General features: G+C 35.5%; 1 protein-coding gene across 1 annotated transcript in view; it reads right to left on the bottom strand.

The window, feature by feature from the left end:
- The window catches only part of DIAPH2 (diaphanous related formin 2), a 959,330-nt gene that overhangs the window by 907,662 nt on the left and 29,142 nt on the right, over nucleotides 1-22,526 (bottom strand). The window contains exons 2-3 of the mRNA XM_035028841.1: nucleotides 4,935-4,967; nucleotides 1,867-2,043 (exon numbers count right to left, since the gene is read on the bottom strand). Of these exons, the coding sequence (XP_034884732.1) occupies nucleotides 1,867-2,043; nucleotides 4,935-4,967 (210 nt within the window). The remainder of the gene's footprint in view (nucleotides 1-1,866; nucleotides 2,044-4,934; nucleotides 4,968-22,526) is intronic.

Below are 22,526 nucleotides of genomic sequence, written 5' to 3'. Positions count from 1 at the left end.
AATTAAGATGTTTTATCTCTGTGGTAAGGCTGTCACCGATGTCTTCTATTCTTTTCTCAATCCCAGTGAGTATCCTTATGATTGCTGCTTTAAATTCTCCATCAAGCATGTTACTTGTATCTGCTTCACTTAGATTTGTAGCCGAGACCTTATCTTGTTCTTTCATTTGGGATAAATTCCTTCATCTTTGCATTTTCTCTAAGTCTCTGTCTTCTTCCTGTTAAAAAAGCCAGTTATGTCTCCTCCTCCTGAAAGTAACCGCCTTATGAAGAAGAGGTCATGTAGTGCCCAAGGCTTGAAGCTTCAGGGAATGTCTATGGTATGTGCTGCATCTACTCTGCTGTTGTTTTGGGGCTGCTCTATCCCTCAGGCCAGTATTCTCCAAAAGCTCTCCTTGCCTGCTGTGGGCAGTGTTGGTCCCTGGCCTGAATGTGGCAAGTTTAACCAGGTGTGCTCTGGTCTGCTTGTGAAGTGAGTCACCACCTCCACTGGAACTGAGGCCCTGCAAAACTCTCTGGTCAGGAAATGTGGTGAGGTCAGAAGTTTATGCTGGTGTAAGCAAATTATGCAGCCAGTGTTGGTGCTGTGCTGCTTCCAGCAGTTGGTTCACTTTTTACGGTCTTATGTGTGGGGGAGGGGAATGGCTCCAGCCAGCTCCTTTGTTCCCAGAGAGGTAGCTCAGTGAATGCTGCCTCTCAGGGACAAGCTCAGGAGATAGCGAATAATCCGCATGCATTCCAGGTGCTCTTCAGATCGCTGTTTCCACGCCATCTGTCCTTGGGTTGTTTGCCTGCCTTCTCTCCAGGAGCAGGGTGGTGCCCTCAGGGCTCTATCCCAGCCAAGCTTGCTCACTTTCCAAAACTCCAGGCTTTAATCCCTACTGGTTGCAAGAACTCATGAAATTCAGCCCCTCTTGTTTTCCAAAGCCAATAGCTTTGGGGAAACATTCTCCATGTACATCCCCCCATGTGCTTCTCTTTCTCTCTCTCTCTAGCCCTTCTCCAGACCAGAGTTCCCTCCCCTCCTCAGTAGCTTTGATCCATTTTCCCCCTAAACCACATCTCTGCACTTCCTACCTTCTTTGATGTGGCTTCTTCTCTCCCTTTATTTGTGGAGTTTGTTCTGTCAGCCTTCAGGTTGATTTCTGAGGTATTAAGAATGATTTGATAGTTATCTACTTGTGTTCATGGAACGAGTTAAGTCTAGGGTCCTCCTACTCCACTGCCATCTTCTCTTCCCAGGCATTGTTTCTCCTCTATGTTTTTGTTTTTGTTTTACCCTCTGTCTTCCCAACTCTATTTCATATACCCAACAAGATACCTTGTGTTGTTTTCAGCAAAGTGAAATTTAGCCTGTTTTACTTCACAGAAACAGAAACACAAATTAATTAAAAAATTGATTCAATGTGCCAGAGATTACAAAATACTAGAGAACCCAAATAAATAAGAGAGCCCCTGCTTTCTGGAGCTCACTATAGAAGTAATAGGTTAGGATGTTTTGTTCAAAAAACAGATACTTCTGAAAATAGTTCTGTTGTATCAACAGGCTTCTGGTCTCTTTTACATGATATAAACACAGTCCAGGAGCACCTGGGTGGCTCAGTCATTAAGCATCTGCCTTCGGCTCAGGGCATCGATCTGGGGGTCCTAGGATCGAGCCCTGCATCAGACTCTCTGCTCAGTGGGAAGCCTGCTTCTCCCTCTCCCACTCCCCCACTTGTGTTCCCTCTCTCGCTGGCTCTCTGTCAAATAAATAAATAAAATCTTTAAAAAAAAAACAGTCCATAAAAACATACCTACTTAAAACCCCATGCTACTTTGGACACACAAATTTTAAAATTACAACAAAAGTAGGGGTCTAACTTACCATCATTTTTTCAAAGAGATCCAGTACTTCCTTTTCTGACAAATTCAAAGATCGTTCATCATATAATGGCTGAGCTGCTGGAAACTCACTCATTGCAACTTGAGAATCAATAGGATGTTGAATAAGAGGTTTTTCTTTTTTGACAGTAGATTTTCTAAAACTTGTAATTCGGTCACGCTACAAAGAAAAAAGTAAGAAACTCTAAGAGAGAAACCCAGAATCACAAATACAAAGTACTGAAACATCAAAATGGCACTTAGTATAATATATATCATTATTGTCTTTTGACAAACTCTTATTTTAAGCAACAAGCTCCAGTTAGAGATTGTACAATTTTTTAAACTTGTAGTAGTTCTTCAGTCTCCAGTCTGAGGTGTGAAAAGTATTCCTCAAAAGTAAACCTTAGTCCCTTCTTATTTCTGTTTTATACAGTAAGTAGGTAAAAAAAAGTCCTGCATCAAAGTCATGTGGTTGTTTAAGGGAAAATGTAGCTTTGGTGGCAACTTTTGAACTATGAGAAATAAAGAAAGGAAATAAAAAGAGCCCCAATAGTAGACGAACCATGAGAGGCGATGGACTCTGAAAAACAAACAGGGTTCTAGAGGGGAGGGGGGTGGGAGGATGGGTTTAGCCTGGTGGTGGGTATTGAGGAGGGCACATTCTGCATGGAGCACTGGGTGTTGTGCACAAACAATGAATCATGGAACACTTCATCTAAAACTAATGATGTAATGTATGGGGATTAACATAAGAATAAAAAATAAATTAAAAAAAAAAAAAAGAGCCCCAATATTCAATTCTAAGGGGGAAATTACAGTAATGTTTCACTCTTCAAAGCGCCAAAAATTGTGACAAGTATCTATGTACTTTGTCACATAGTGGTTGAGTATAATGGTTAAGAACATAGACTCTGAAGCCACACTGCCTGGGTTTGAATCTGCCCTTTCCTAGCTGAGGAACCCTGTGCAAATTACGTGCGTTCTGTTTCCTAATCTCTAAAATATGGATAACAATGGGCGCCTAGTGGCTCTTTCGGTTAAGTGTCCAACTCTTGATTTCGGCTCAGGTCATCATCTAGGGGTCATGAGATCAAGCCCCATGAAGGGCTCTATGCTCAGTGTGGAGTCCACTTGAGATTCTTTCTCTCTCTTTCTCTCTCTTTCTCTAAAATAAATAAATAGTCTTTAAAATACAGATAACAAGTTAATATATGTTAAATAATGATATTACCTATACCACAGAGTTATTCTGAGATTTAAATAAGTTGATATGTTTAGTGCACTTAGCTGCTATTTATTATTATTGTTGATGTTACTATTATGTCCCTTGCTTTTTTTCCCTAGAAACTGGGGATAACAAGACATCACCTTTTCCATTTAATGGCAATGTTAACATACATAGGAATAGCTTATTCCTACAAATACTATTATGAAGAACTTGATGTTTTATGGATATTGACTCTGAAACTTTGATTCCATGTACAATCTCTAATACTTAGCATAATCTCTAATAATTAGCTTGCTATTTCACATAAAGTGTGTTAATGACTGCAGGTACATGTAAACACCCCAATCTGTTTTAAACCACAAAACATTAGACCTCAAAAATTAGTAATGTCCATAAAACTGAATGTAACTCAGTTTTATTCTGGTTTCTGTTAGAAAGCACATGCATACCATCAACTCATGTTAAACAAGCACACGTTAGATGCGAGGACAGTAATCTTCACTGCCATGTTACTGAGTCCTTATAAACTGTTTCAACAATACAAATTGTATCACAGAAGTTATTACAGCAATTTACATAAATTTCTGTTGACTCCCTTCCCATTAAAAGAACATACTTTTCATTTTGATTCAAAAAACACTTTTTTTTTTAATTGAAAGCTGTACTTTGAAAGAAATATGAGTTTTATGTAGCTTATTTAGGATTACAAAAATTATTTTAGTACATGGTTTCCTACAAAGAGATTATATAAATCACAGTGTTTTAGAGCTGGGAAGAAATTTGAAAAATCATCTAAACCAACTCTCTCATTTCACAGAAAAAATGACTCTCTAAATTTATAAGTCCCTGGTTCCCATCCCACTGTTCACATTAAGATTCATTTCTTCAAATTATCTTGAACTATATTCCAATTTTCTTTTAACTCTTTGAGGGAAATTAAGTTGGTTTAGATATGTATTTTCAAACAACTCAAGAAAAATATAAAGTAATCCCAAATAAGCTTGAGTAATATCCAACAGTCGAATTTCACTAAAAAATATGGTGGACATAAAAGCACTTAAATATGCAATCGACCATTAAATCAATGAATCTCTGTTCCTGTCCCTTCATGTCACTTTTGTAGTGCAAGCTTTTTACTGAGTAGCATTATTTACATATATACTTGATCTTCCACTATGCCCTTCATTTCTATCTAGAAAATAGGCTTCTGCTTTCAGCAATAACTTGATAAGAAAATGAAGTTAAGCTATACGCTTTCACCTCCTTGAATCACCAATATTTTACATTATTTGTAATTTCACAAAGAAAAAAATTGACACTGCTTAAAATACTGTATTTTAAAAGTTTAGCTATAAAAGGGCACACTTAATTAAATGTTAAGCCCATAACTTTTAATAAGTTTTACTATGATAGCCTCAGCTCAAAATATTTAAGAATATTAAATTTAAAAGCACATATCTAACATGATAAACTTAGCTTCCTTTCTACTTTAAATTAATTTCCCCCAATACTGATATTAATCTTTTACTTAGTCACAGTTTACTTGGCTATCAAAAAAGAAAAAATCTGTATTTTCCAGAGTTAGATTTATATACAAAAAAAATTTTGGTTAAGGTATATATCAGGATAATATCAAAATTTTATTTAGCTCTCATATAATTCTTTAATAGCCATAAAAAGAAAAGTCACTCTCTTGACAAATCTTCCATTATACTGTACTTTGTAAACATCTAGATATAGATATTTTATATCTTACATATATCAATGCTTTAATGTCCACCCACTTTAGTAAAATAGGCAACATGCATAAGTAACATAACAACATGCTACTAAGACCTTACCACATCATCTGCCAAAGTTTTTATTTGAATGTTCTATTAAAACCAAAAGGAAAAAAAAGAATACCTGTCAGATAAGAGAAATTCATAGATCATACAAATTAATAACTGATACCCATTTATTTTATTAATTATAACTAATCAAAAAGAATTATCAAAAGTTTAAATATATAACCACATACGTTCTTTACAAAAGGAAAAAAACTCTTTAAGGATTAAAAATGAAGATTTGGATGGGTGTGTCTATTTGTTTTGTTTTTTTTTTTAAGTTGATAGTGATTTATTGAATTCGGTGCTATTTGTTTTTAAAGATGACTAGCAAGGTCCCCAAGTCAGATTTGGATCAGACATCATCACCATAGTGCTCAAACATGAGAAAAGATATAGCAAAGTCATAAGCCCTTTCAAGTTTTTTCAAAGTTTTAGAATGAATCACCTTTTAAAATAAATTTTTAAAAATAGGAAAAATGTCACATTTAATATTAATGAAATAAAATGAAACAGCTGAATCTAGAATTCAGTTACATCTGATAAAGGACATCTTTATAAATATTCTAGATAAAATTGAATTAACAGATTCTGTTAACATATGTCCATTTCTCAAAAATTCCAACACTTGTTTTTTGCATGTGGTTTTCTACTTCTAATGCTGCGAAGCACTTAAAATGGTATATCTTAGTTAATAAAATACAGTGGTTAATAAAAACTACCACACGTCAAAATGGGCACCACTATTTGATTAGAGTACAGCAATACTAAAGTAATAAAGCAATATTACAATAAAGCAAAGTAATAATAATTTAGTAATCTTCCATGATTGAGAAGGTAATTCAAGATCTTATAATAACATATGATCAGCATGAAGGGCAGGTATTATATTATAAATATGCTGCAATACTAATAAAAATTTTGATTAGGAAGGAAAGAGATTTTTAAAAGTCACCAGTTAAGAATTGAAATTAATCTTTCTGCCACATCCTATGCATTTATGTCTTACAACAGAAGCTGAATGATGTGCATCAACTTTGTCAAGCTTGCTCACAACCCTTTTTACTAAGAAAAATGTGGTCATCTCACTGGTAAGGAGAATTCATTATGAGTTCTAAGTAAGTGAAAATTATTTGGTCTCAGGATCTCATGAAATTGTCTTCAAACACCACCAACCAAATGCTGTAAAGGATCATTCTCCTCTGGATCAGCTGGGACAAATACACTATTATAAGTATAGTTCTTTTTCTAATTTTAATCCATTGATTCCCTCAGAAACCTATACTTCTACATTTTTGTACTATGTCTTCACACCCCAATCAAATTTTATTGCCTAGAGAAAAAGAAGGGTGAATATTCACATCAGAACTGAAGCCATTTTAATAGAGATTAATTCACACAGGACTATCTCTACATATTTCCTCTTTAATATTCATACTGAGTTAAAGAAAATCTTTATGTACAATGGCAAGCTTCATGATTGCCTGTAATGTAAAATCAGAGTGAGAAATGTCAAATTCTCAGATGCCATGCCACCATCCAGATATGTACCGGTCCACCTGTTGTTTTAGTAGGCAGATTATACAGTTCTTCAAGCAATTACTTCTTTTCTTTCTATCCTTTGGAGATATAAACTCAAAGACACATCTGTATCTTCAAAGTGAGAATGTAAAGGGAAAATATAATTTGATTCAGTCAAATTATCTAGCTTAAGGTACAAATATGTCTAGAATGCTTTAAATTTTTATCTCAATTGAATGTATGGTGACAGTTTGGTCAGGGGGGACAGAAACAAGAAAAAAAGTATTGCTAGTTATATTTCTACCTCATCTTATGGGAAGAAATTTGAGTTTTCTTCTCTAACCCCACTTGTTTTTCTGAAATTAACTTTTTTGTCCATACTTAATCTCACAGTACAGAGTTAGAGAATATTAAAGTTGGAAGGAATTTAAGATGATCTGGTCAAAACCTCTCATTTTACAAATTATGAAACTGAAGCTAAGTTACCTGCCCGGACCATAGATCTATCTGGTTATGACTACACACTAACTCTCAGTCAACATATAAACTTTTCAGTTAGTATAATCAAGATCTAGTATATTAAGATTGAATTACTGAATTGAAACAGTTCATGGTAATCTCAAATTCACAGATATCCCGTTTAAGTAACTGCCTTTTTCCATCATTACCCAGGAAGTCAAGCATCTTACCAAAGAGCATTCCCTGGCACCCAAAGTCCTTGCCAAGATTACATGTCTTACATGTAATCTACTGAACTCACATGTGGCTAATTGGTTATAATCCACATAAAATGTATATGGAAAAGAATTCTTAAATTTTACCTTCCTAATTACTTAATACTGCCACAATTCTAAGAGTCAAACCATTTCTCTAAGCTTTCAAGGAGGACGGCAGGAGGAAAAGTGAGTTCTATTATAACCAATGGAAATACATGAGCACAAAGGGGTAAAAATGCTGTTTCAGAGGATCAGAACAGACTTTCAAAAAGGAGGGTAAGCAACATTTATGTTAATGGTAATATCCACATTCCATTTATCCAGGTTTAAGACTTCCATGTCACTCCTTCATTACCTATAGCCAAGCAGTTGTTAAGTCCCACAGTATATGTTCTGCAATTTCTTCTTCATTTGCATACAAACTATTCCATTTTAGATTCTAATCCCTGGAAACAGCCTCCTAGTAATTACCTCCATTTCCATTCTCTCCTCATTGCCAAAGTAATCTTAAAGCAAAGATCCAGCCCAAACCATCATCACCTCTTACCTAGATTTCTATAGTAACATCCTAGCCTGTCTGTCCCCTGCTTCCACCTTTACCATCCTAGTTAATTTTGAACATATCAAAGTGATACTGGTAAAACCAAATTCAGATTATGTTACTCCTTTGCTCAAAACTTTCCAACAGTTCTCCGGAAAGAACTCAAATACATGGAGGCTAAAGAGCATCCTACTAAAGAATGAATGGGTCAACCAGGAAATTAAAGAAGAATTTAAAAAATTCATGGAAACAAATGAAAATGAAAACACAACTGTTCCAAATCTTTGGGATGCAGCAAAGGCAGTCCTGAGAGGAAAGTATATAGCAATACAAGCCTTTCTCAAGAAACAAGAAAGGTCTCAAATACACAACCTAACCCTACACCTAAAGGAGCTGGAGAAAGAACAGCAAATAAAGCCTAAACCCAGCAGGAGGAGAGAAATAATAAAGATCAGAGCAGAAATCAATGAAACAGAAACCCAAAGAACAGTAGAACAGATCAACGAAACTAGGAGCTGGTTCTTTGAAAGAATTAACAAGATTGATAAACCCCTGGCCAGACTTATCAAAAAGAGAAGAGAAATGACCCAAATCAACAAAATAAGGAATGAAAGAGGAGAGATCACAACCAACACCAAAGAATACAAACAATTATAAGAACATATTATGAGCATCTGTATGCCAGCAAATTAGATAACCTGGAAGAAATGGATGCATTCCTAGAAATATATCAACCACCAAAACTGAACCAGGAAGAAATAGAAAACCTGAACAGACCGATAACCACTAAGGAAATTGAAGCAGTCATCAAAAACCTCCCAACAAACAAAAGCCCAGGGCCAGATGGCTTCCCAGGGGAATTCTACCAAACATTTCAAGAAGAATTAATACCTATTCTTCTGAAACTGTTCCAAAAAATAGAAATGGAAGGAAAACTTCCAAACTCATTTTATGAGGCCAGCATTACCTTGATCCCCAAACCAGACAAAGACCCCATCAAAAAGGAGAATTACAGACCAATATCCTTGATGAACACGGATGCAAAAATTCTCACCAAAATACTAGCCAATAGGATCCAACAGTACATTAAAAGGATTATTCACCACGACCAAGTGGGATTTATTCCTAGGCTGCAAGGTTGGTTCAACATCCACAAATCAATCAACATGATACAATACATTAACAAAAGAAAGAACAAGAATCATATGATCCTCTCAATAGATGCAGAAAAAGCTTTTGACAAAGTGCAGCATCCTTTCTTGATCAAAACTCTTCAGATTATAGGGATAGAGGGTACATACCTCAATATCATAAAAGCCATCTATGAAAAATCTACAGCGAATATCATTCTCAATGGGGAAAAACTGAGAGTTTCCCCCCTAAGGTCAGGAACATGGCAGGGATGTCCACTATCACCACTGCTATTCAACATAGTATTAGAAGTCCTAGCCACAGCAATCAGACAACAAAAAGAAATCAAAGGCATCCAAATTGGCAAAGAAGAATTCAAACTCTCACTCTTTGCAGATGATATGATACTTTATGTGGAAAACCCCAAAGACTCCACCCCAAAACTGCTAGAACTCACACAGGAATTCAGTAGTGTGGCAGGATATAAAATCAATGCACAGAGATCAGTGGCATTCCTATACACCAACAACAAGACAGAAGAAAGAGAAATTAAGGAGTTGATCCCATTTACAATTGCACCCAAAACCATAAGATACCTAGGAAGAAATCTAACAAAGAGGCAAAGGATTTGTACTCAGAAAACTATAAAATACTCATGAAAGAAATTGAGGAAGACACAAAGAAATGGAAAAACGTTCCATGCTCATGGATTGGAAGAACAAATATTGTGAAGATGTCAATGCTACCTAGAGCAATCTACACATTCAATGCAATCCCCATCAAAATACCATCCACTTTTTTCCAAGAAATGGAACAAATAATCCTAAAATTTGTATGGAACCAGAAAAGACCCCGCATAGCCAGAGGAATGTTGAAAAAGAAAAGCAAAGCTGGCGGCATCACAATTCCGTACTTCCAGCTCTATTACAAAGCTGTCATCATCAAGACAGTATGGTACTGGCACAAAAACAGACACCACTAAAAGAAACAGTTCAGGGAACTATTAAGAGCTGTTTGACAAGATTAAGCAGTCATTTTTATGTAAACTAAACTTTAAAACATATTTTTAAATGGTTGTATTAAGATACATTTTCATCTATACTTGTGGTGAGCATAACATAATGAATAAAGAAATTGAATCACTATGTTGTATACCTGAAACTAATGTAACATTGTGTGTCAACTATACTCAACTAAAAAAATTTAAAGATTATCCTAGGGCACCTGGGTGGCTCAGTTAGTTAAACATCTGCCTTTAGCTCAGGTCATGATCCCAAGGGTCCTGGGACCGAGCCCCGAGTCAGGCTCCCTACTCAGCTGGGAGCCTGCTTCTTCCTCTCCCTCTGCCTGCCGCTCTCCCTGCTTGTGCTCTCTCTGTCAAATAAATAAATAAATAAAATCTTTAAAAAAATTATCCTAAATTTTTTTTTCATTCATAATGATGTTCTATAGGGACAAGCTCTCAAAATTTACCTTAATGTAATTTATATAGGTACATCCATCTCTCTCTCACATGACATGTAAGCAGACATAGATTTTACCCCTGTGTACAAACTATAGAGCTACTATTATACAGTTAAAAATTTTTAAGCAAAAATGACCAAAAAAAAACCTTTATTAGAGTCACACCCCTGAATTAAAAGCACTGATTAAAGTCATTTTAGTAAGCTCTTACTGTGCAAAACGAATGGTAATAGTCATTAGGCTGAGGGCATATTGTACCAATAAGTATAGTGACCATATATTTCCATTAAAATCAACTCTGGAAAAGCAATAAGCTTGCACTTAGTCAAGCAATTAGAGTTTATTAAACTTCATTTGTGATCAGTTATATTAAATATAACTTAGTACAGTATTATGAGTATTGTATAATTATAAAAGTATCACTCTAGAGTCTCAACCCCTTAAGAGAAATGGCTGATAGAAATACAAGAGTCATTATTGCAAGAAAATTAAGTTTTAATTTTCACAATCAAGCAGAAATTAACAAAGACAGCAATATGTAAAGATTCAACTCTTATACCTATTACATGGTAATACAATGTTGTATAAACACTGTGCAATGACTCCCACAGAAACTGGACAACTAAACTGTATATAATTTAAAAGTCTCACCATCAGCTAAAAAGCTTAGTCACACAATTTGACTATTTTCTTCTCTTTTAAAAAATTAAGTTGGCCATCACAATAAAAATGAAGGGTCAGTTATTTACCCAGCTTTAAGTTTCTTGCTAAGAAGGGCAAATTGACAAAGAAAACCATATCCGGTTCAATTGAATGAATATTTGAGCTTCTATTATGCACCTGTTCAGTGCTGAGTACTAGGAATACAATCATAAACAAGGTAAATATGCATTATTCCTTTATGGAGCTTGCAGTCTAGTTGAAGATGAGATTAATGAAAGATCACAATAGAGAAATACTGAGAGCTCTGATAGAGCAGTACCCTAAAATAACCTCAATATACTTTTCAGATTAATAGGGCCCTTAAGTAAGGCCATCTATATCAACCACTTATCCAGGGTTTGATTTCTCTGGACAAAATTTCTGCCCAATACCTATTCAGATCAGTGACAGTAACAGAAGAAAGTACTCTTCAAAGGCCTGCCTTTTACTTTTCAGATCCTTTTACTCACTCTGAACTTTATAAACCAGTAAGACCAATCAAGGCAATTCAAGGCCATTTAATCACCTGTTATCCAAAACGAACATTTGGTTCAGACATTCAAATACTTTATTTTAAAGATTTTTTGTAGGGGCACCCGGGTGGCTTAGTCAGTTGAGTGTCCAACTCTTGATTTCTGCGCAGGTCACGATCTCAAGGTCCTGAGATCCAGCCCCTGTCAGGCCCCACACTCAGCGTAGGGTCTGCTTGTCCCTCTCCCTCTGCTAGTGTACTAGATTTAAAGGAGATTTAAAGAGCCATGGCCTTGCAGGGCAAAAGCCTAGTAGTTGAGATGAGGTAACAGGCATTAAGTTCCTATTCTCTACCTTACTTTGTTGTTGTTAGCATCTCAAACTGCCCATTTCATCATTTCAATAAAGCAATACTTCTATATTTTTGTAACCATAGGGACATCATCTCAGAAGTACTGTCAAATCAAAAGCCTCAAATTTTAACCCACCGGAGCTCTTGGCTATTACAAAACAAAATTCTTTCCACAATTTTTTATGACAAGAAAAAAATTCCTTCCGGGATTTTCTTCTCAAGATGCTCTTTCAATTTATAATGAACAAAATGTGTATCTACCAGAAATCAAACAGGACATTGCAGTATAGGGCTTCAGTTTTCTCCATTAAGCAAAAGACCATGTTACTTCACTGGATAAATTTCATAAAACTGTCATAACAAGATAAAAAAGTCTTAAACTGCTTTGCTATGAACTTCAATCTTTAACTGCCAACAGGAGAACTATGATATAGGAATCCAGCAGCGTCTTCTGTGTAACAACCATACTCAGCTTCAGGACTAAGGATGAAGCATTCAGAAAATATATGTTTGCCACTTAGGTCTTTAAAAAAAAAAAAATCACAGGCGCCTGGGTGGCTCAGTTGGTTAAGCGACTGCCTTCGGCTCAGGTCGCGATCCTGGAGTCCCGGGATCGAGTCCCGCATCGGGCTCCCTGCTCAGCAGGGAGTCTGCTTTTCCCTTTGATCCTTCCCCCTCTCATGCTCTCTCTATCTCATTCTCTCTCTCAAATAAATAAAAAATAAATAAAATTAAATTAAATAAATAAATAAATAATCACACTAATGAATTGGAGGAAATCATTTAATACCTGAATTAATCAGAAACAAGTATAGGAATAATCTAGGTTTCTAAGAGTAGTAACTACTTCTGTAAGTGTAGAAATAACATTTATTTGTTTTGTACTAAACTATTTCAAATGGGAAAATTGTATGGACATGAAAATTCATCTTTTAGTCTGAATAAAAAGCAACAGAAATGAAAGCTAGTTTTACACAAATACAAATATTTCAAAACACAGCATAGTACCCTGTACATAACAGATACTCTGAGATCAATGAGTTAGCCAAGTGGGGCTCAACATTTAATTTTTACCTTCTCTGTTTTAAAAAAAGAGAAATGCCTCATCCAAACAATATGTTTGAGTACCCATTATATGCCCAGCAATTTATGGCACATACAAGTTTAAGATCTAATTCTGCCCTTAAGTCCTCTACAGTCTAATTCGAGTGAAACCTAATCACATAAACAAATGCTAAACTATGAGATTCGGAGGTATATCACCCCCCCCCCCGCCCCCGCCGGCACTATCACATGTCCTATCTTATTATCTTCACAACATTAACCAATACTGAAATTATCTTGTGCACTTATTTACTTATTTGTGTCCTATTTTCTAGAAAACAAATTCCCTAACAGCAGAGACCTTAATTTACCTGTCTTATTCACTTTTGGATCTCTAACACTTAGAACAGTAGCTGGCATGTAATACCTGCTCAAATATTTGGTGAATAAATTAAGTACAATAGGAATTCAGAGAAGAAATACATAAATGTAGCTTCATTTAGAAACTATAAAAAAAGTACCCTAATTGTTGGATAGGATTTGAATAGCCAGAAAGAGGGGACAAGAAGAAAGGTAGAAGCAGCAGCATTAGCATTTTATTTTACTTTAGGGAAGCAGCCTTATGAAATACAGGGTTGACGTTGAAGGGTATTAAATTTTGAACATGTAGGGTGGGGACAGATTAAAGATAATCTTGAAAACCAAAGGAAGTAGTTTGGACTTAAGTCTCACAACTACTGAGACTTCTTATGATTTCCTAATTCAGAGACAGACTTGGAGAAGGTGGTACTTTAGAAAGATGACTTCAGGTAGTACAAGTCCACAATCTCTTACCTGAAACCCTTGAAGCCAGATGTGTTTTGGAATTCGGAGTAAAATTTTAGAAAGGAATATGGTATGTGTTCCATATATAAGAAAATACACCCAGTAGGATCTAGTGTAGCACCCTAAATCAAATGCATTCATGGTTAACAGTGAAACATGAATATTCCACAAAACAGGATAGACAGATAAACACTATATATAGCTTCAGGTTGGGTCAGGTTTTGTGGCTGAATGAGAAAATTCTGTTTTCAGAGATTTCAGATTTTAGAATTTCAGAGAAGGGTTGTAAGCTGTAATATTCAGGATAGATTGGAGCAAGAATCAAAGGCTAAAAAAGTAGCTTGCAGAGATCAGCAAGTTTGGTCTATTCTACCTAAATACTAGCTACCATTTAATGAGCATTTATTATGTGCCAGGCACTATGCTAAGAGCTTTATATGCATTGCCTCATTTATATCCTCACAGCAATCCTATTATATAGGAATTTACTGTCCTATTTTACAGGCCAAGAAATCAAATTTTGCAGTCATTAAGTCATGTGCCTAAAGTCACAAAGATAATAAATTACACAGTTAGGATTAGTATTTAGATCTGAGTAGAATCCGAGCTCTAAAACCTCAATCTATTTTCTGAAGTCAGTCAGCAAGAGTCTTCATCAGTATAACAATACTAGTTAAAGCTCAAGTTCTTTTTCAATCTTGGCCTTTCCATGTACATTTGCTCTGCTTAAAGCACTCACCCAACACCCCCTCCTCCACCTAGCCATCTCCTACCTAGTCTCAGATCAGATTACAGTTGGTCCTGTGATAGTCTCCCATGGTTCCTAACTTCTCCTTTTGTAACACATGTCAATTATCAATTTCTTATCAATGACAGTCTTCCTTGTTATACTGTACATTTAATGTAGTAAGGACTAGTCTCTCTTGGTCCCCACTGTGTTCTCAGTTTTGTGTACTACTAGCACACAGCACTCAAACCTTTGATGACTGATTGAATTGGAGAGGGGAGGAGAGAGACAGACACCGAGAGATCCAGTTGTGAGGTGATAAGAGATGACTAGGATGGTAGCTATGGAAATAGAGAAGGCAGTTACTATATATAATTTTGCTTAAAATTATGCTTGTTATTGAAGCAATGTACCCAGACATATGACTGTTGTTTGTATTAAAAAGGGTAATTTAATATCTGTTGTTGTGATTACCATCTTTATAACACAAAAATAACCTCTAATTGGCTATGATTATTACTCTGGAGATACCTCACCTAACAATGACTTAAATAACCACATCATTTAGTTTTCTAATGTAGCTGCAAAATTAATCTGACAAAACAAAATGATTCACTCCTTTAAAGATTCAAAATTATAAATCACCTAAAACGGAAAATTATCCCTGAGTTGTGAATAAGGTATTATTATAACACATTTATAGAAAAGGGCACATAAAAATCAATGAATGATTTGAGTTAATTTCACTCTTACTACTTTTAACTGATATTCTTGAATTTGCAAATAATTCCCAATTCAGGGAAGAGCTGGAGTCTAAAAGTTCATTTTTTGTTTGTTTTTTTAAAGATTTTATTTATTTATTTGACAGAGAGAGACACAGCAAGAGAGAGAACACAAGCAGGGGGAGTGGGAGAGGGAGAAGCAGGCTTCCTGCTGAGCAGGGAGCCCGATGCGGGGCTCGATCCCAGGACCCTGGGATCATGACCTGAGCCGAAGGCAGACGCTTAACGACTGAGCCACTCAGGCGCCCCTAAAAGTTCATTTGTATAGCAGTTATTTAGCTTCTGGAACACATGTTCCCAAATATGCAACCAGTAAAAATGGTTTCCAAAATGAAAGTAGACAACCATCTCCCCATGGAAAACAAAACAGCTTATTTGAACTCATATAGGAAGAATTTGTTTAAATAACTAAATATTGGGGCACCTGGGTGGCTCAGTCCATTAAGCATCTGGCTCGATTTCGGCTCAGGTCATGATCTCAGGGTCTTGACATGGAGCCCAGCGTCAGGCTCTGTGCTGGGTGTGGAGCCTGCTTGGGATTCTCTCTCCCCCTCTTCCCCTCCCCGCCTTAAATAAATAAATAAATAAATATATAAATAAATAAATAAATATTATATTATATTTAACATCAACTATTTAACACTGAAAAACTTAGGCAAAACATGATTATGGTAGGCAAAAATGACTTCAAATTAATCCTCACAACAAACCTATAATGTAGGTATTATTATTATTCCCATTTTACTGATCAGACAAATGAGGCACACAGAGGTTAAACAAGACCATTTTATAATATTCTCTGACCTGTATGCAGTATCACCATGCCAGCTAATAATATACCTTCACAAAGTAATTAGCAAAGATAGGACTATGATATGGTATGATCCATCAATAGTACAAATAGAGGCATCTCAACATATTCAATAATTCCCTTGGTTGAAAACCAACAAAAGTTTTAACCTGACATCTTAGATCACTTACATATATACTTTCAGAATTAGAGCAAGAGCTACAGAGCACAAAGGTCATGTACCTCCCAGATCACTCACAAGAACTTGTGTATAAAAGCTATTGAATTAATTTTCTGACACCAATAACACACAGACCTTTTCAGGCACCTGACTAACCAACTATAAAATACAAAATCATAAGTGACAAAATGCACTCTCAAGAGCATATACTAGAAGATTTTTCCCATGGTATTTGCATTTTAAAAATACAGAAGGAAAATGCCATGAAAGAAATAACAATCTCTGTAAGATGAATTCTGTTTGGATTTGCATTAAAAATGTTTATTCTCTTTATTTAAACTGCATTAAAAATTAGGCATGCCCATCTTACAGAATAAATTCTACAAAGATTAAAAACCTCCCCCCTAAAAAATGATTAAAAACCTTCCCAATTTCTTTCATCTACCTTAGTTCCAGTAATACACAAAATTAGTATTTTAATTTAATCCTTGAAGGACTTTATGATTTCAACATATAAGTTTCTGGAGACAGCCAACAATGAAGAATTCATTCTTTTTGTCCTAGCCTTGTCAAACAGAAGCTTTCCTTGAATTCCAGAAAGAAAGTAGAGCCACAAACTTAACAGTCTGACTAAATGCAATCAGGAGAGGGAAAACCAGTATAAAATTAGGACATTCTGTAAAATACTACTAGTCTCTACATCCAATATGTTTTAACTAAATCATTATAGGGTAGCTTCAAGGGAAGAAAAAAAACCTAAACTGAAATCAAAGGATTATTTCAAAAATATTCATTTATAACTGAGTAGTTTGTTGCAAGCCCTCTAGAAGTACATTTATCATGAGTAAAATCTGTCAAATTGATGAGAAGTTTTCTGCCAAAATCTATGCTGATGTGACCATACAGCCCAAATGTAACATTTGTTCTTAGTGAATAGTTACTTGGATTTTCTTCTGCCTTCTCCTCTCCCTGCCATTAAGACCAATGAGAATGTCCCAGCTTAAAGAACATAGGAGGTTATACTACTAAAATAATCCTTAAATTATATTATGTATTTAAATACTCTAAAAAGGTTTATCTGAAGTTTTACAATAATCAAGGATGAAAATAAAGATCTTAAATATTTGGTGACAAGGCTAAACCTAGATGGCTATGTATTATAGAGACTGAGAAGTGTGTTCTCAATCTCTTCAAGAACAAGTGATTAAATATAAGGTCCTTGTTAGCACTAAAGTTCTGTTTCTGTGCTATATTTCTAGTAAAAATATGTGCTTAACCTAGAGACTTTGATATGTGAACATAGAAGGATGAAATTTTCTTTTAAGTTTTTCATTTAAATTCCATTTAGTTAGCATAGTGTAATATTAGTTTCAGGTGTACAATCTAGTGATTCAACACTTCCATAAAACCCCCGATGCTCAGCAGAACAAGTGCACTCCGTAATCCACATCACCTATTTAACCCATTCCCCCCACCCACCTCGGAAAGATGAAATTTTGACAAAGGCCGGAAACATGATGTATTAAACACTACAAAGGAAAAGATATATCACATGACCAGGAGAACAGTTAGGAGGAAAAATTTTGGGAAACTGGGAGAAGCTGTATGTACACCAATTTTTATGAACTAACCAAGTTTGGTAAAGGAAGGAACTGCCAAGTAACTACTGACCAAAAATAAAGGGAAACCGCCAGATTGAGGTTAAGATAATTGGTAGGCAAATTTGACCTAAATCCAAAGTTTATACCTGGAGACTAAAGAAGTTTCAATGTGTTGGTTAACATTCAGGCAAGACTGACCAGGTGCTGGGGTGGGGGAAAGGAAAAGAGAGGTAGGAAAAGAGAACCATAAAAATCCCAATCACTTTAATCATGTAGGTTAAACCAGTTTTTTTAATGTGTCTAGGACTTCCACCTCTGCCCAGGTTTATCACCCTGCCCAAAACAACAAAAAATACACATAAATATTTCAAACAATGTTTTCAAGATGCTGAACACCAGACAATAAATTCCAGTGATCCCTGAAAGACAGTAAACAAATGAGGTGAGGCTTACAATTGCCCCAGCTTACTGCCTTGAGAGAGTGTCCATGTTGTGGCCCAGAGAGGGGACCCAGGCAGAGCACTGCAGACTTCCTGAGTTGAGGAGTTGAGAATCCAAGGACACCAGCCTGCTGGAGTTTACAAGGCAGAGTGCCAGAAAGGAGAAAGCTACAACAGAGAGAGAATTAGAGACCTGCTGCAGAGGTACAAACTGCGTATTCAACACAGTGCTGACTGGCACATGTATGCAGAGCTGGATGCCAGGAACCTGGGATCATGACCTGAGCCAAAGGCAGACGCTTAACCACACAGGTGCCTCAGAAAGATCAGTACATTTAAAGACATATGTTGCAGAAACTATCCAAGATGAAACAAAGATAAGAAAACAAATAAAAATGAAAGGAGTATCAGTATAAGAGAGACAATTTTAAAGTGATCAAATATATGTGTAATTGAAGTTCCAAAGGAAGAGGATGGGGAATAACAAATATTTAAAGATATAATGGCCAAAAGTGTTACAAATATGTTTTTTTTAAGAAACTATAAGCCCACTGATCCAAAAAGCCCAATGAACCCCAATAAAAGAAACATGAAGGAAATTAAAACAAGGCACATCTTACTCAAATCACTGAATAGTAGTGGTAGAGAAAATATTAAAAACAGCCTTAGGGGAAAAAAAAGACAATAAAAGGATAGAAGAAGGTAAACCAGCTAACACAAGTCAAAAGAAGGCCATAGTAGCTATATTAATATCAGACAAAGTGGATTTCACAGCAAAAAATATTACCAAGGATAAAAAAAGGTCATTTCATAATGATAAAGGGGTCAATTAATTAGGAAGATATAAGGATCCTAAGTGTTTATGCCTGTAATAAGAGCTTCAAAATACATGAAGCAGAAACTGATAGAACTGAAAGGAGAAATAGACAAATCCACAATTACAGTCAGAGATTTCAATGTCCCTCTCTCAGTAATTGATAGAACAAGTCTACAGAAAATCAGCAGGAATATGAGGACTTGAACAATACTATCAACCAACCTGATCAGACTGACATTTTTAGAACATTCCACTAACAGCAGAATACACATTCTTCTCAAGTGCACATTGTACATTTATCATAAAACAAAGTTTCAATAAATTTAAAAGTATTCACGTCATATAAAGTATATTCTCTGGCCACATTAGAATTACATTAGAAATCAAAACCAAAAGATTTCTGGAAATCCTCCAAATATTTGGAAAGAAATATACTTCTAAATAACAGATGGGTCAAAGAAGAAAGCAAAAGAGAAATTAACAAGTATTTTGAATTAAATGACAATAAAATCACAACATAACAGAATTTGTGGGATGCTACAAAAGCAGTAATTAAGTGGGAATTTATACAAAAAAAGTCTACATTAAATAATATGAGAGTTCTCAAATCAATGACCTTAGCTGCCACCTTAAGCAAATAGAAAAAGAGCAAATAAAACCCAAAGCAAACAGAAGGAAATCATAAAAAAATGGAAATCAATGAAATAGAAAAACAATATAAAAATAATAAAACCAAAAGTTGTTTCTTTAAAAAGATCCTTAAAACTGATTTAAAAAGAGAGAGAAGGGGCACCTGGGTGGCTCAGTCGTTAAGCATCTGCCTTCAGCTCGGGTCATGATCCCAGGGTCCTGGGATCGAGCCCCATATCGGGCTCCCTGCTCTGCGGGAAGCCTGCTTCTCCCTCTCCCACTCCCCCTGCTTGTGTTCCTTCTCTCGCTGTGTCTCTCTCTGTCAAATAAATAAAATCTTTAAAAAAAATAAAAAATAAAAAAATAAAATAAAAATAGAGAGAAGACCCAACACTAGGATTTCATGGGTATATCCTACCAAAATCAATTGTACAGAAATGCTTTCAGAAAACTGAAGAAAAAGCAAACTTGATTGTTGGTTTGGGGAAGAAGATGATAAGTAAGGAAGTGATTTCCAAGGGGCAAAACCCTTTGGAGGTGTGTGTGGATATGTCACTATCTTGATTGTGATAATGGTTTCACAGGTGTGCACATATGTAAAATTTAGCAAGCTGTACACTTTAAGTATGTGTGGTTCCATGAATGTCAATTATACTTCAAGAAAGCTGTTTAAACAAATTCACAGAATAGACACAGATAGACAAATAACTATCTACAAGTAACCAATTTATCTCCATTTACAAAGTATGAACATAACAGGACTAAATTTATTCTTTAATATAACATACAGATTCAAATGATTTGCTCCCTTTCAAAAACAGTTAACTATGGTTACCATTGCAAGCATTGCAATGCTAGACTCAAAGCAAAATGCAACCCTCAAAAGTAAAGAAGCAATGGAGGCATCTTATTCTCATGCTATTATGTTTATAAAATAATTTCTATGTTAAGACTACTACTTTCAGCTATGTTTAAATACATATTAAGTAGCAGTCACTCTCTCAAACCCCAATGCCGTCTATCAATAATCACACATGAAAATAATTACATGTAAACTTTATTGCAAAATACTAAGTCATTGAAGCTTAAAATAAAAATAAACATGAGCCAAAGCATCACATTACACCTTCTGTGTGCCTTACTTGTTCTTAACTGTGACTGCTAACTCCAGTGATGAGAGAATAAATCTTTACTATTTAACCAACATTGCTATATTAAAGCATATATAATCCAGCCATAACAAGTGAAGTACTGCAATAAGTGTCCCCAGAGTGTGACTTTCAATGATATTTGGCTCCATTAATAGCTTGCATCATTAGTCAAATACTTGTCCCCGTGAGTTGAAAATCTTTGTTTTGAAATTTACATTCAACTGCAAGGCTATTGTGTTGCACAAAACTGAATGATCTGAGTGAATGCTTAGCTCTGGAACATAATAATAGCATGAGAATAAGATACCTCCATTGTCTTCTTTATTTGTGAATTAATCTCTTTTTGTCTTATAGCTCCAAAACAAAAAGTATGAACTAAACGCTTTTATGTGGGGCGCCTGGGTGGCTCAGTTGTTAAGCGTCTGCCTTCGGCTCAGGTCATGATCCCAGGGTCCTGGGATCGAGCCCCACATCAGGCTCCCCGCTCAGCAAGGAGCCTGCTTCTCCCTCTCCCTCAGCCTGCTGCTCCCCCTACTTGTGCTCTCTCTCTCTGTCAAATAAATGAATAAAATCTTAAAAAAAAAAACTTTTTGTGTATTTTAGTACCTTTTCTGTGAACTGGATTGCTGTACAACTCTCAGTCATGGTTAGGGTGTAAAACTTATTTTGCCATAGGGTTAAAAAAAATATAATTACAGATGATAAACTAAGGCTATAAAATACTAAGCTCACAGAGCCTCATAAATATGTTCACTTGTTGTCCCTTCAGTGTAGTCACCATAGGTGATAAGGGGTTTTGTTTTTATTTTGCAATGATGCTGCTACCATTTCTCAAAATGCTTTTTGGAGTATCTAGGAACCGTATTCAGAATTAGTTTATAAGAGACATGAAATAGTGAAAGTTTAACTTCTTCCTTACCAATATGGGTGCCTTTTTATGTCTTTCTGTTGTCTGATTGCTGTGTCTAGGACTTCCAGTACTACATCAAATAAAAGTGGTGAGAGTGAACATCCTTGTCTTATTCCTGACTTTAAGGGAAAAGTTCTGTTTTTCCCTATTGAGGATGATGTCAGCTATGGGTTTTTCATATATGGCCTATATTATGTTGAGGTATGTCCCCTCTATCCCTACTTTGTTGAGGGTTTTTATCATGAATGGATGTTGTCCTTTGTCAAATGCTTTTTCTGCATCTACTGAAATGATATGTTTTTTTATCTTTTCTCTTATTGATGTATCACATTGATTTCTGAATACTGAACCACCCTTGTATCCCAGGAATAAATCCCATTTGATGATGGTATATAATTTTTTAATGTATTATTGGATTAAGTTTGCTAGTATTTTGTAAACTCTGTACTTTCTTCTCAACTTGGCTGTGAACATAAAACTGCTCTGAAAAATAAATTCTATTTAAAAAGAAAATAAGCACACATGCAATCCTTGAGGAAATAGCAAACTTGACACTACTGCAAAAACCATTGACTGCAAAAACTGAGGAAGACATGCTCTCAGGATAAAGGAAATAAAAACAAAATTAGAAGAGAATGTTTGCAAGGAAAGAAGCTCAAGTTCAGGCTGTGAATTATTCCAGCTCAACTTTGTCATCTCTCACATGCATGAAATGTGAAATAAGTTCTGGAGTATGCTTGTATACACACACACACACACACACTATACCACTCTTCACAGTGGATAACCAGAACAATTCAAAGATAAATGA

The sequence above is a fragment of the Mirounga leonina genome, unplaced genomic scaffold (assembly GCF_011800145.1).
Source record: "Mirounga leonina isolate KUSES-001 unplaced genomic scaffold, KU_Mleo_1.0 Mir_204, whole genome shotgun sequence".
NCBI lineage: Eukaryota > Metazoa > Chordata > Mammalia > Carnivora > Phocidae > Mirounga > Mirounga leonina.
The sequence above is the reverse complement of the archived record's forward strand: the minus strand, read 5'-3'. Positions and strand labels throughout refer to the sequence as shown.